Source organism: Arachis ipaensis, chromosome B05 (genome assembly GCF_000816755.2).
Source record: "Arachis ipaensis cultivar K30076 chromosome B05, Araip1.1, whole genome shotgun sequence".
NCBI classification, from domain to species: Eukaryota; Viridiplantae; Streptophyta; class Magnoliopsida; order Fabales; family Fabaceae; genus Arachis; species Arachis ipaensis.
The window spans coordinates 125,831,902-125,848,089 of NC_029789.2; the positions used below are offsets into that span (position 1 = coordinate 125,831,902).

The 16,188-nt window shown below is 31.1% G+C and overlaps 1 protein-coding gene across 1 annotated transcript; it reads right to left on the bottom strand.

Annotated features, from left to right (window-relative positions):
• LOC107641053 lies at window positions 8,163–9,974 on the bottom strand. Its single transcript, XM_016344563.1, has 6 exons — window positions 9,894–9,974; window positions 9,449–9,769; window positions 9,197–9,382; window positions 8,911–8,968; window positions 8,681–8,781; window positions 8,163–8,588 (listed from the first exon to the last, which is right to left on the bottom strand). Exons 1-6 carry the CDS (start codon window positions 9,972–9,974, stop codon window positions 8,163–8,165), a joined length of 1,173 nt encoding a protein of 390 aa, XP_016200049.1.

Below are 16,188 nucleotides of genomic sequence, written 5' to 3' on the forward strand. Positions count from 1 at the left end.
TCCACGTGTTGGCTCCTCAGCTCTTTAGAGCCTAAAATGCTAACGTATCATCCCATGTAACCCAATTTCTGTTCCAAACTCTAAGTTTGAAAATCTATCTTCATGACTCTCTCTTGCTCTTTTTTGCTTTTGTCCCAACCCAAACCCAACTTCTTCGAAAAATGTTGGAGAGGCGGCATTCACTTTCCCACGATTGAGCACAAGCAACGGTGGATCTGAACGACAACGGGACGTGTGATAAGGGAGTGAGTAGACAAGCGACAGTCAAACAGGAATGACGCAACGTCAAATGGTGGGAGAATGAGGTCTCAAACAGGGGATATGGATTATAATGGGTACGAAGAGGGCTCGAGGGGTAGTGGCTTCTCTCTTTGAGCCGGTGAGAGTGACTTCTCAGTGATGTGTTCTCTCTCTCTGTCTTGCCGACTGTCTCTGACGCTCTCGGTTGCGGTGAGTCCTGGAGCAAATGCTTGCTCACCTGAACACATATTAAGATCTCAGATTTTTTGTTGCAAATAATTATGAAATAACTATTTTTTTTAAGTCTGATTTGTTAGTACATGGAGATTATGAATCAAGATCGTGTTTTTTAGGGTTTTTTCTATTGCTCCAGGCTTCGAAGTGGAGGTGCCGTGCAAGGAGCGGCTGATTGTGCCTTGGGGTAGGTATGTAAGGGTTTTGGGTTCATTTAAGTTAAGTATTTTTGGAATCATGATGTTCATATGATTTTTTTTAATGTTTGTTGTTGGCTGCAGATGGTGAGGAGTGACCAATTTAAGATCGGACAACATTGCAAGGACAGTATCTGTATAGAAGGATTGTGAAGGAATATCTCACAGAAATCTTCATTGAGATGATTGAAAGATGTTGATAATGGCACTCGCTAGGTGTTTAATAGAAATGTTTCTTTTTTTATTTTTGATTTTTTTAATTGTTATTTGTTTCATGCATTAGTTTGTTGGATGATACTCTTTGCGAGGATTGGAAGGGCTGAGATGGTAAGGCCTCTACTTTGGTAAAGGTCTTGATTTTAACTTTGTGTGATCTTTTTGGATCTGTATTATTATCATAACCTGAGAAAAAAAATTGATGTCATGACAAATCTGTATTATTATCTTATGTATAATTGACTTTAGCTTTGGTTTTCTTAGGAATTTTTTTCTTAAAAATAAAAATATATTGCTACTTGATTTTTTTTTTTTAAAAAAAAGAAGTTTAATTTTTTTGAATTCTGAACTGATTTGATGAGAAATTTTGGATTAAATTTATTGTTTTGTCATCTATCATGGGGTAGGTATGTAAGAGTTTTGGGTTTATTTAATTTGAGATTTTTTGGAATCTGTTATTGCTGTTTGTTCTTTCATTTCTGAGCATGATGTTCGTATGATTTTTTTTAATGTTTGTTGTTAGCCGCAGATGGTGAGGAGTGACAGATTTAAGACGGGGCAAGATTGCAAGAACAGTATCTTTATAGAAGGATTGTGAAGGAAAATATCAAGGAAATCTTCATTGAGATGATTGAAAGGTGTTAACAAATTTGAATGTAAGTTTACCTTTTCGGATATGTATCATTATCATAACCTGAGAAAAAAATTTGATGTTATGACAGATCTGTATCATTGTCTTGTGTATAATTGACTTTAACTTTGGTTTCCTTAAGAATTTTTTCTTAAAAATAAAAATATATTGCTGCTTGGGTTAAAAAAAGAAGTTTAATTTGTTTGAATTCTAAACTGATTTGATGAGAAATTTCGGATTAAATTTACTATTTTGTCATATGTGACGTGTTAAATCTGTAATTTTGGGTTCATGTCATTCTTATTATTCATTTGTTTTATAGGTGGCTTTACTTTTTCTTTTAGATCTATATGAATTTAGTGTTATTTTTTGACCTTCCATGATTTTGTTACGGTTGCTTCAATTCCTTTTAAGTAGGTTTACTAATAATTTTTAACTGATCTTAAGTGAATAATTGTTTGACTACTGCTAGGGAGCCAATGGCCTAAACGTACAATGTGTACAATGGACTAAATCTTTGGTCTATGAATAAAATGAACATCACCCATACTATCCAGAATAACCATCCCGATACCAGGGATAATAAACATCTCATCCCAAAAACTTAAGTTGATTTTGGGGTTCACCAAGGATCGAACTCTTGACCTTTTGGATCTAGAACTTTAATACCATATCATGAAACCACTCATCCTAAAAACGTAACCTGACAGGATAATGCAACACTAATGGTCATATCTCTAATACTTCCTAAATCTCCATTGTACACATTGTACGCTTAGGCCATTGGCTCCCTATAATTTCTCTAATTGTTTATAATGTGCTAATAAGGATAATCTGCTATAAAGATAGAAGAGAATAGTTGACAAATCAGTCTGTACTGGAGTAATAAATAAATGATCTATATCTACTTTTCTAAAAGAGATCACCTTGACATATTTTTCATTCGGAATATGCTCTATCCTGCATTAAATATTAAAAATATGTTGTATATGCCTATTAAAATTATAATATTTAAACTAATACTAGATGTGCTCATTATATGCTCTTCCTCTTCCTTCCTTTTGGTCTTTCATTTCTCTTTCTTCCTTTTATATTCCTCTTCTCTTTTTTCTATCTTTTTTCATCTTCACTCTCTATTATCTCATGCGCAATTTTTGTTACATCTCTCTGAGGTATACACTATTAGGTTAGGATTTAGAGGGAGCTGTCTTGATTTATGAGCTATTTTTCACACCTCTTTGCTATATTTCTCTCCTACTATTAGGTTAGGGTATAAGGTTCTAAGTCTGTTCTTCTCATTCTTCGATCTGATAGTGGCGGCTATAAAGATCTTGGATTAGATATTGGAGGTTAGTAGGTATAGACTATTCTAGAGTTTATACGATGTATTTTCAATGTTTAGTTTCAAATATCTATTAGTTGCTTTCTTTCTTTTCCTTACCAAATTAAAAAGTTTAACTATTTAAAAAATTCAAATTTCTTAGTTGTATACTGTTAGATATATCCTTCCTTCCCTATTTTTTTAGCTTGTGTGTATCTTCAATAGAATATGATATATTTTTTCATTGAAAATCTAATTATATAGAAAGACCACTAAAATTATGATATTTAAACAAAACGTATGCTGATTACCTGAGCTTGCCATCCCCTAGATCTATGCATAGACTTTTTTAGTTTTGATTCTTACTTTTTTTCTTACACTGACCTCATGTTATTTTTGTTAGCTTTATGTTCTCTTTTTTCCTTTTCTCTCTTTGTCTTCTCTTCCAATTCTCTTTATTTCTTTATATCTATTGCTGTTTCTCTTCCAATTCTCTTTATTGCTTATATCTATTGCTGCTAGCTTAGGATTTATAGAGAAGATTGCTCACTTAATATACTAATTATTTGAATGAGGTTTAGGATGTAAAAAAATAAATTATATGTTTAAGTAATTGATTTTTGAACATTAAGTTGGTTTTTAAAAGATGAATAGCATTAAATGATTCTCTAACCTATATACCATTTTCATGATAATTGAAAACAAATAATTGTTTGGCCTTTTATGATTTTGTTATGGTTGCTCCAATTCCTTTTAAGTAGGTTTACTAATATATTTTTTACTGATCTTAAGTGAATAATTGTTTAGAATGTGCTAATGAGAATAATCTGCTATAAAGATCGAAGAGAATAGTTGACAAATCAGTCTGTATTAGGGTAATAATATTCTAAATAAATTGTCTATATCTACTTTTCTATAAATTGTCTACGTTCTATCCTACGTTAAATATTAAAAATGTTGTATGCACCTATTAAAATTATAATATTTAAACTAATACTAAATGTGTTCATTGCATGCTCTTCTTCTTCCTTCTGACATTATTAGGTTCGGGTGTAGAGGGAGCTATCTTGATTTACGTGCTATTTTTCACATCTCTTTGCTATATTTTTCTCCTACTATTAGGTAGGGTATAGAGTTCCAAGTTTGTTCTTCGTATTCTTTGATCTGATAGTGGTGGCTATAAAGATCTTGAATTAGATATTGGATGTTAGTAGGTATAGACTAATCTAGGGTATACTGTGTATTTTAAATGTTTTAGTTTTAAATATCTATTAGTTATTTCCTTTCTTTTCCCACCTAAATTAAAAAGTTTTAACTATTTCAAAGATTCAGGTTTTTTGGTTGTACACTACTAGATATACTACTCCCTCCTCATTTTTTTTATCTTGTGTTAACTAAAGTTACTATATTGTGCGTGTTATAAAAGTGTCATTCTCATTAAAGAAAATCTGCTAATGCCATGAGAGAGATGTCAAATAAAAGTGATCACTCGGATAATTTGTGTGATCAAGTTGATGATGTGTTTATTTGCTTATACAATGTGCTAACTTTTATTATTTGATTTTTTAGACCTATTTGTATTAATTTTTTTAATTTGGTTTAAATTTTAATAGATTTATTGAAATTAGGAATATGTTGTTGGCATTACACAAGGTTGTTCTCAAGATTAGAAAAAGGAAAAGCCTCCCTTGAAGAGGTTGACAAGGTCCTTAAAGCTCGAATTTGATGAATCTGATGATGTTGATGCTTTTGAGGATGAATTTGCATCTGGTGAGGGGTCAAGTGACATGATTTTTTATGTCATTTAACTAGAGCTACTGATTAAAATTTATAGGGCATTAGATATGAGCAGTGTAAATAGTATCCACCCTTTTTTGGTGTGTAATGTGAAGGTTTTTGGTTGTCTCAAATTTAATTATGTAGCCCTTTATTTTTATAGTTTAGCTCTATATAGATCAATAAAATACAGTAGCTCTTTAGTGTGATATGTTAGATTTTGTTTTGGCAAATGATTTATATTTGAAAAGTTATATATATACTGTGTTGCGAATCTTATTCAAGAGAAAGTTGAGAATTCAGTTGCAAATGATAATTGATAAGAGAAAGTTAAGAATTCAGTTGCAAATGATAATTGATAAGAATTTATATGGTATGTGTTGAATATTTTCTCACAAAAAATATAAGAATTAATTATAGAGATTGAGAAAGATGTTCAAATAATGTTATTTTGAGTTATTATTTTAAAGAATTTTTAAAGAAGACATGGAATGACTTTGTTATATCAGAGTTACTGAAAGGATAGCCTAAAGTAATAACTAGCTACTTGTCTAAACTTTAAATAGATAGCTAGGTAATCTAGACTAGGTTGAAAAGAAATTAATTTGAGAAAACGTCATCATGTTCTTTGGTTGGATAAGAAAAGCTATCATTATAATTACCTTCTATATGCTTAATTAGAGTGGGTTATTGATTTTACACCACATTCAGATGGAGGAGGTCTAACGGTTTAACCATTCTCCTAAAAGTTAGTTAGGTTGAAGGTGTTCAATGATATTGTGATTTTAAAACACATAACACTTCTCAAATTTTGTGTTTTTCATTTTTTTACTTTTTCATATGAAACCAAAGTTAAGTGTAACATTTCCACCTTCACAATTCTACATGTTCTATAGCATTCGAGTTTGCTGTTTTTGATGAAATGATTATTTTGGGCCAACATAAATATCTGTGGATCCACCATTGTTACCTCTGAATTCTTTGTGGTTGAACACTTGATATTGCAATTGTTGTTGTTTTGATGAATAAATAACAAAGATTTATTAATTCTCGATCATTAAATGTATTGATAGTTGGATATTAGAGTGTGATCATGAAAGAAAAATATTATCTGTAGTATTAAGGAAGGGTATAGATTGGTACGGTGGATAAATAGAGTATACAATTGGTTAGAAGAGAGAGAAACTTACCGTGATAACATGGTGGTTTTGTTAGTTGTAGTGGTGATCGTGCAATAGTATTATTTACTTAATGCCATCAGATTTGTTGAATTTAATATTTTGGGACAAATTCAGACGATATTGGGTTTAAAAGAATATTAGGAACTATTTTTAAATAATATCTATTTTTTCTATGTGGTATATACTAAAAATATTATAGTTTAATCATTCGAACAACTATGTAATATTCATCCACATGTAATTTTGATAGCATTTTTCAATAAAGCATAGAAGAAAAAAAGGGTAAAGCAATATACTTTCGTTTATCTATTTCTTTTTCCTTTATGTTAAGGTTTACATTAAAAGTAGTAGTAGATGAAAAAAAAATAAATTTTTGTAAATTTTTAGTTCGTTTTCTTTTTATATTTAATTAGCAGATAAATAAAATCAAAAGCCAAAATAGTTATATTTTTAAATCATGTATTTTCTCATTTCTTCATATATTCAATGCTCTCTCACAGATCCCTATTAGCGAAATGGATGTGCATGTTGAAGAAATACTTTTAGTAATAGGGTGACGAAATTTGGATGAAACTGCATGTACATCTTGAAATTAAAATATATGTGCATCTTAAAAAAATATTTTTATTTATAGATGAAATAATGTTTGTTTTTTTAGAAGTATTCAAGCTATCATATTTTAGTGATACTGAAATTTTTTTACTATTTCTTTAATTAAATATAATAGGATGGATGTGTAATTTAATTATTTGTTAATATATGATATATTATAAAGGTTTTTTAAATAAATAATACCATATTATTTTATGAGTTGTTGCTTGAAGAGACATATTTTAGCAATAGATATTTTTTGTCCGTGCATTGTACGGATCTTTTGCTAGTATATATATATACACCAAAGATAAAGAATATGAATCTCACTCACCTTTCACGTTCAAATGTGAATTTAAATAAAAATGTGAATATTCTTAGAATTTTTTTTCTTTGAGAAGATTATGAATAAGAATCAAAGGCATGAACTTGAACCATTTGAGAGCATAGAGATTGAAACTTTGATGAAGGTTGGTGCAAGTAACAAAGGGATTTAGTTTGTAATATTAATGTATTTTTGATGTGCAAATACTTAATTTTAAATGTGTTTATATTATTCATTTAATTTTAGATGTGTTTATGATTTTTTGTTTATTTAATTTTAGATGTATTTATGTTATTCATTTAATTTTGGATGTGTTTATGTTTTTTTTTTAAGTTTATGGATGTGTGTGTGTTGATTATTTTTTTCACGCATCTATTTGATTTGGAGTTCGTAATGTTAATATAAGTTAAATGTACAAATATCTAATTTTGGATGTATTTATGTTGTTCATTTAATTTTAGATGTGTTAATAAATAAGATATTAAAATACCAAACAATAAAAAAATTAAATAAATTAGAATGAATAAATGCTCTCTCTCACAGTCTCTCTTCTTCTAAAATTAGAAATAAATAAGATATTAAAATACCAAACAATAAACATGTTTAACTAAATAATGAAAAATGTCGACTAATAATAAAATGAGATATGACATTTCATTCTTGAATCATAAATTTTATTTTTGGTTAATTTTCGGATGTCTTCAAGAAGAATTTTGTATGCGACTGTATTATTTTAGATGTGTTAAATTTTTACGCAACTAACACTACACCAAATCCGGCAAATAGCAGCGGTTATATTCAGGATTAGCAGTGATTTTTAACCGCTGCCAAATGGATAACAGCGGTTGATAAATCCGCTGAAAGATAGTGTGCGGCTAAACCCTTAGCAGCGGTTATTAGTAAGCGGTTATTAGTAACCGCTGGTACAACCGCTGCTAAATGGTATTTTGCAGCGGCATTATTTTGCAGCGGTTTCATCCACTACTAAATCGTGAAAATATGATTTAAGGGAGAATGCAGCGGTTGTCAACCACTGCAAAATGGCATACGTTTACTAATCATGTTTACTAATCATGTTATGAATATAGCAGCGGATTTAAAACCGCTGCCACATGTCGAGTAACACTTTTTTTTAAAAAAAACCCAGAATTTATAATAAAATATGACAACTCTTTTATTTTTTATATGTTCATCCACTCAATTGCGGTAATTTATTAAAATAACCAACAGCCAATCCAAAAATAACATACGAAACGAAACATAATTAATTTTTCAAAGGTGAATCATTATAATGATAATTTGCATCCAGTGCATCCATTACTGTAAACTACAAATAAAGTCAACAAGATAAAAAACTACAAATAAATATCTCAAAAGTCTTTATGAAAGTAAACAATAAAAGAGTATTCCGATTCCAACACTGATAAGTCAAATCATTAGTGCCCACACATCATCTTGCATGGGATGAGGTTGGTGCACTTCTCAAAGAATCCAAATCCGCAGCTATTTCAGGTGGCAAATTACCTCCTTGTTGCTGGATTACGTATGTCAACAAATTTCTCATTGTCTGTATTTTTGCATTCCCTTCAGCTGCCTCTGTCTCCATTCTCTGTCTCTTAGCCTTTTCCTCTGCTGCTGCTGCCTTGAGTTCTGCTGCCTTCGCCTTGAGTTTCATAATCTCCATCTGATACTCCTCAATCTGTACACCGTAGTCCGACTGCTCTGAAATGTTACGAAAACACCGACTCGGACATGTACCAATACCGAGTCCACGAACTCTTCCTGGGTGCTCCTTTCCAAGCACTTGTGCAAGGGAATCATTCTGTGAAAATTCCTTGCTAGAGGGGTCTTGGCTCTCAATAAGTTCAATTGCTTCCTGCAAACATGTGAGGTCCGGATTTACACTAATCTAAATTTAATGATAGTAATTGCAAAGGGAAATTTGAAAAAGTAATGAACATGATTTACCCCAACCAAACGCGCTTCTTCATTCATATACTTTCCATTCTTTTTTTTATGACTCATGGTCCATCCCTCTCCTCTCCCAATAGGCCTTCCTGTCGTTGCTCCTATAACAATCATCAACACACATTTGTATTAAATACAACACTGTATTACCAGAAACCTCACCAAATATTCTTGAACTGAAGTTAAATTAATTACTTTTTCGTGTCTCTTTCTTGCCATCGTTTTAGAACCTCCGGTATGTGTGTATTGTTGCTTTGAACGATTAATGGCATTTTTTCTACACTTCTCCTACACACAAAATGAAGAAAAATAAATGTTATCGGGATAAATTACTACACTGTTAATGATTTTATAAATCAGCCTTGAGCGTACAACTTCAGGAAACAAAAAAAATGATAAGGTGATGAACTTTTGGGTAGTAGTTTTTCCACTATCACAATAAATTCAGCATATTTAGTAGTAATTCATTACCATTTAAAATCGCATACAATGAAATTTCAACTACATATTTGTTACCTTCGTGTCATCGTCCAACCGATATTGAAGAAACTTTTTCCAGTGATTTGCCTCTATTCCTGCTGGCTTACGCTTGATATTTTCCTCAAAAGTTAGTTCTTCGTCATAAACCTTATGGAACAAATGATTTCTTGAATTCCTCCAGCAACTTCCTATTCTTTGTAGAATTCCCCGCTGGAGGAATACCTATGACATCAACAACCCAATAATCAGTGTCCTTTTTTTGCTGTTGGCATTGCCTTGACGTTCAACTTCATGTGCGGCAAACATGTTGTCTAGATGGTCATCGAATGACTCGATCTCATCCGTCTCCGGGTCATAGTCTTCATCTTCTGAATGGTCATCTACACCTTCATGTGAATCCGGTGGATGCTTTCTATTTGTCGCAGGAGCTCGAGCGTCCCTAATGTCACTTGACGAAGCCAGCCGTGTTTCATTGCGAGGTGGTCGAAAGGGTACCGCGTTAACACGGGATTGTCGAGCACCGTTGCCGGAATGCGGAGGTGGAGGGGCTCTTGCACGTCGCTGTGCACTTGAAGTATCTGCTTCCGTATCATGCGTTCCATCCGTTTGCTAAAAACAAAGTAGTTAGAAAATCAATTTATTTTATTCGATTTTCCCACAAATTATATTGAAGAAGTGTATACACTAAAAGGCAAATGAACATTTTAAATAACTGGTGCATTAAATAACTCACCGGAGTAGCGTGGGTTTGACTATTAGGGCCAGCTACAATTCCGGCTGCATTACTAACGGTGTACCAAGGTTTCCTTGGCATTTGATTATTCCTTTACACACCACAAGGTCATTAGAGAACCAACAATAGAACGACAATGGAAAACCAAATAGTGCACAATGACTATACCAATTATATCAATCAAGTTTCAAACAACATTTAAGACATTATATAGCAATTTTGTTGCTGAATAATAATAAATAAATGAAATTAAATAATCATGAAAAGTCTGTTATCAACTTTCAAAGGTGCTAATAAAGGAGACAAACTCTGTGGTGTTAAAGATGACATGGCAACAACTTTTCATCCCCAACAAACATTTGTCTAAGTAAAATGAGAAATTAATGTAACCTTAGCAAATCGAGCATTAGAGAAGTTGTTAAATAGAAACATTTGAGATGTAAATATCTATCGTATTAAATTTTTCCTAAACCAGTCATGCCCAGTGTTGAGGCCGTAAACCAAAGATTGGGGGTAAGACTCATTAAAAATGATACTTATTCAACCTTTCTATAGCAACAACTTTTTCAGGTATCACTAATTAATTTTGTAAATGTTGCAAACGTCTGAATGGTACGTAACAGGTCTATCTTGCATGTAAAGAAGCAGATCATCAATAACCAAAGGGAGAAAAATTCAGAATCATAACATTTGGGTAGGGGTCGCCATGGTTTGGATTTTCAAAAATCCAAACAAGATCCACTTTAGAACCAATTTTATAGTTCATGATACCAAACTGGAACCGGATTAAAAAGAGACACCGGTTTAAAACGGGTTTGAAGAAACAAAAACCTATTTCATAGCAGGTTTAATATTTAAATTTGGTGTCATTTATTAACCTGATGTTAAATCCAATTTTTTAATATCTAAATTAAAAATCCGAATTTAAATCTGGTTTTAAAATATTGAAATTTAAAATCTGGTTTTATTTTTAACATCCAATTTTAAAACTAGATTTTTTAACCAAAAATCCAGTTTTAATCAAAGTCTGATTTTTTTATCCCTCCTGTCCAAACCAAAGGAACAACCAAATCCAAAAAAAGAACAAAAAAGCTTCTAATTAGCTTATAATTTTCATGTGGATAGAATTTAAAAAAAAAATCAGATCAACGTAAACAAAAAAGGACAGCAACATTTCAGATCTTGAGGTAAACAAAAAGCATCAAAGGACGTAAACAAAAAAAAATGAGCAAAAAAGAAACACAAAGAACAATAGAATCTTCGAGGCAATGGATGAATGAATAACAATAACAAAATCATATCTTGTTCCTAAAGGTAAAAATACAATCACAATCAACGCAGATTAATGGTTGGAGAAAGAACTAAGTTTCAAAATCAGTTAATCAAAATGCAGCTCAAACTCAAGAATCCCAGCAGCAATATGTCAACAATATATCAGATAAGCGAACAAACTGCAATTCAAACTCAAGAATAGCATGATATTATGATGAACATAATTCTAAACAGCAATGTTTACGCACAATCCAATTGAATCGGTAAGCATGTGGCAGCAAGATCAGACACCATATAGTGGATAAATAGGATCACACAATCTCATTAATTACAGCAACAACTATAAGTCCATTTTCAATATATAGGTCCAAAATATGAACTTCTCATGTAACCTATTCAGTAGAGATAGAAAAGTACTGGTCCATTTATAATAAGATTTTTTTTTGGGTCTCATTTATTCAGAGTTCAAACAATACAATATAAAATTGAAAAGGGTTCAAATTCTGGGTTAGACTGAGGGAGAGTGTGTATGTTCTGTAAGACCAAAAAAATAGAGAGAGACAAATAGATAAAAGACATTAATAGATAAAAATAAATAAATAAATAAATGGGGAAGGAGAAATTGGGCCATAGAAGTTTTTGCCTCAAGTTAATTCGAAGATGAATGAAGAACTTTGAGAAGTTGGGCCCAGTATGTTCGCTCCTAAATCAAATAATTAACCAAATTAATCAAACTTAGTAAAATTAAACAGGAAAATGGACTAGAATCTGGAAGAATAGAACTAGAACAGGGCAAAAAGAAAGGGGACAGGGGTGCTGCAGCGGCGGTGGATGGAGGACGCTGATACAGGCGGCAGGCGCCGGTGTGCTGGAACTGTGTCGGAACTCTGTGGAAAGAAGAGAATCAAGGGCTCCTACTTGTAGTGCTTGTGCTGGAACTCCGTGAAAAGAAGATAAAAAATTTTTGAAGGCACAATTTGGAGTATAAAAATGATAACAACGTGACCCAGTACTTATCTTTGTTGTTTGGAACTATGTTGCAGTAACAACAGAAAAACATTACGAAAAAGAGCTAATGCAAAAGACGAAAATCTGTTACATGGGAGAAATCATCATCAACCTAATCATGAATGGCAGAAAGATATAAACAATATAAATTAATTACATAAGAGTGAAAAAGGAACAATGATGGAAAATTTATTCACCTTAAGTGACTGGGCAGAAATTATAGAACCAAAAATCACGGTTTCAGAATCACTTCAACCCTTTGGTTAAATTTAAGAGCCTTCTTCTCAATTATTAAAAGGACATGATTATTGTGCAGAGGAATAAGCTCAGTATTCGTGCAAAATCTATCTGAAATAAGAATTATAAAGTGGTTCGGGGTGAAGGAGGCGCAGAGTAGGTTATAAAGAGGGGAGACACTGACTGCTAAAATATTGGGTGGATTTTGAAATCCTAACAACTTCATCTCAATCAGAATCTCCGGCTTTTACTTAACTAGCTTATTTGATTTCAAATTTTGCTAAAACGTTGGGTGGTTTTTTGAAATCCTAACAACTTCATCTCAATCAGATTTTTCGGCTTTTACTTAACTAGCTTATTTGATTTCAAATTTAAATTTTTTTGTTATCTGAGTTGAGTAGCCCGTTTCTCCTACTACTTAATTTAACCTTTTATTTAATTAATTTATCCTTCTATTTAATTATTTGTAACTGAAAAAAAACCTTCTGTTCAAAAATAGACTGTAAATCCGGAGAATATAGGCAAATTCGTTTTTTCTTTTACTTATCTTCAAAACAGACTTGATAATATCTTATATTTTAAATGAGTTTGGTCGACTATATAATAACAGATTTCACTTAAGTATAATTGTAAACTCATTATCTCCACTCTTCTTCTTTTTAAATTTTGGGTGCCAACAACAGTCGTCTGTGGGTTTCATCAATTTTCAACTACACATTCATCCAGGTACCACCATTTTCAGTGTTAAACACTAATCTCCTTTCCAATTGTTAAAATCAAGGTTTTGTTGTACTTAATTTTTCAAGTAATTCAAAATCTTAGTACTAGAGTTATTTAACTAATTTTTTTCATTCATATGACAATATTGTTTGTTTTATCCTATTAGCTCCGGTTTCGTCTTTAAGAGTAATTGCTATGCTCCAAATTAAATCTTTAAACTCTATCCCCCGAAACTCGTTAGTTATTAAGTGCTTCACCTAATCTTTTAAATAGGTTTCTAAAATCTCTCCTACACAATAAGAAAACTCCAAATGTATTTAAATTTATCGCATCGTGTCAAAGTTTTTATTGCCAAAAAGTTTTAACATGGAAAGCTTTATTGCAATAATGCTAGTCGGTGTGCAGGTCCTCAAAGAGCTAATCAGTACAAACATTCAATTAAAAAAAATATAACACAGCAACAACACAACAAAGAATCAAAAGAATATTTAAAACACAGCAACAACACAACACTTATAGGAATATTGAAAACAAAGCAACAAAGAAAGAAATATCTAACAATCAGCATTTTCGGGTGCTCTAAATTGAACGACCATGCTTAAATTGCCAAAGGGTAAGTTTCACTTGGAAACTGAAGAACACCCAAACGAAGGAAACTTCAATAACAGCTTAAATCCAAATTCACAATCCCTTTAAATTTAAGCAACAAGCAACTTGAGAACTAAAGCAAGCTTAACAAGGTTCAGCAATGAACTAAAGCAGTAATTTTTTACTAGATTAACTAATAAAAATCAATAAATCATACAATGAATCAATCCAAAATAAAAAAAATATAATACACAACAGGAGCAGATTTAACTAATGATTTAAAATTTCAATCTCAGTAGTACTGACAGAATCAAAAAATTGAACATTGCAGAATTCAAAAGATAAAAAAATTGAAGAAAGTAGAATTCTCAAATTCAACATACATAAAATTTATTCTCAAATTCAAGCTATAACAAATATATTCACATTTGATTAATCATATAAAAACAAAATAAAAAAATTAAAAAAATTAAAAAAACAAGAAGAATAGAAGAAATGAAGTCTGAAGAACACAAGACCAGAACCAAAAATGAAAAGTTGAAAACAATGCCAGAAAGTAGAAACCCAGAACTTACCCGCTGAGTGACCCACGACGTGAGTGAGCAGCGACGGTGAGTGCCCGCGACGGTGAGTGGCCCGCGACGGTGAGTGGCCCGCGACGAGCAGATACGGTGAGGAACAGAAGAGTGACGGCGACTGGGGGAGCTGACAGTGGCTAGTAGGGCGTTGCCTGGGGGCTAATGTTGGCGGCGGTCTTTTCTCCCCTAGGTTAAGCAAACTAGGGATTTTGTTTTCTATGTGAGAGTGAGACAGATAGGAGAGAGAGTTGGGTGTTTTGGGGGGTGGGGTTTTCTATTTTTTTTAGAGAACCGGTCTTTTGATAAACCTGACCGGTTCAGTCGATTCACCTAATTATCTTATATTATTGGTGTATAATATAATCATCTTAAATTAATTTTTGTGATAAAACTGTTTGGAAAAATTTTGATGAATTTTATAAATTTTTTGGACATTATTTTATATTTACTAACTAGTTTACATCTTTTTGATACACATTTCAGACTATTTTTTTGGCATCATTGACCTATAAACATATGGTGCGTAATTATTTATGTGTTCTTGTTGTATTATTTGGAGTATTTTAGAGTTATTACTTTCCTTTTTTTGTTTGTCGTAATACTATTCTCGATGTGTGTTCTAATTATTTATTTTTATGAAATTGTCATTTATTAATGAATATCGATATTATTTGACATATTAAATTAGTGTTCAGCTTATTCAGTTTCTAATTATACCTGTTAATTCTTTATTATAAAAATTGTAAGACGTAATTAAAATATTTTGGCTCAACTTTTTAGGTCTTTGATGTGTTTCTCCGCTGAGTACTAATTGGTAGTCATTGTATTGATGATTTGTAATTTATCCCTGAAAAAATTTATGGTTTGTTTACATCAATTTCTATCACCCTAATATTAGTACCAAACTAGTGTATGTTCCCGTATAATGTACGGGATAATTAATAAAAAAAATTGTTTTATTTAAAGAGTTTAAACACAAAATATTATTATAATTAATATTATAAAAATCTTCAAACACATTCAAAGTAACAATATACGAATATTTCGTAATTTATCTACTAAATGCGGTAGTACTGGACAAAATGAAATCATATTTTTATAATTATATTTAAAGATAACTAAAAAATTAAAAATAAATACACAACACAAACTAGAGCATCAATGGTAAAATAAACTATAAAAGTTACTTAAATTAAAGGGGAACATGCATGTGATGAATTATAAAAAAGTTATATATGAAAAGTAGAAATAATTGTCTAAGTAAAAAATAAAATAAAGAGAAGAATTAAGATAAGTCAAATAAGGTAAAATAAATACTGTGTGAAATAAATAAAAAATGTATTGTAATAGAAGATTAATATAACTAATGAATATAACACATAAAGGAGAAAAATTTACATACGATCTCATTGAAAAAAATTTTCAAGAAATTTTTTTTCAAGAACAAACTAGTAATCAACTTTTATTAAAATATTTTAAAAATGTATTTAACAAAAATAGTTCTATTAATCAACATTTTGAAAGAGACCATCGATTTATGCACGCACCGAATTCTACTATGTATGCCAACACAGAATGAGTGGTGTGGTAATAGTGTGTCATTTTTATTTCAGTAATTTACCCTTTTATTTGTTTTATGCTTAAAATATTAAAAAGATTCTAAAATAATACTCCAAGATAAGGAGTACTTTTGAACTTAGTTAAAATTAAAGTTGAGTACCTTAATTGGTTGTTGACATGGCCAAAACTTCGAAATAATTGTCTCTAATGATGTTGTCGGCTTGCAATTTCTCTTGAGGCTTTTTTTTCTTTTATTTTGAATTTATCCATCTTAAGTCACCAAAAAAAATTATTAACAAATATATGAAATTATATATTATTCAAATAATTAG

Bases quoted from the DNA above. Each gene is read 5' to 3' on its own strand.
- LOC107641053 (XM_016344563.1), bottom strand. From the start codon at position 9,974: ATGCCAAGGAAACCTTGGTACACCGTTAGTAATGCAGCCGGAATTGTA. The intron at 9,770-9,893 runs GTGAGTTATTTA...CTTTGTTTTTAG, and splicing joins GTCAAACCCACGCTACTCCG to CAAACGGATGGAACGCATGA. The intron at 8,589-8,680 runs GTAAATCATGTT...ACATGTTTGCAG, and splicing joins AAGAAGCGCGTTTGGTTGGG to GAAGCAATTGAACTTATTGA.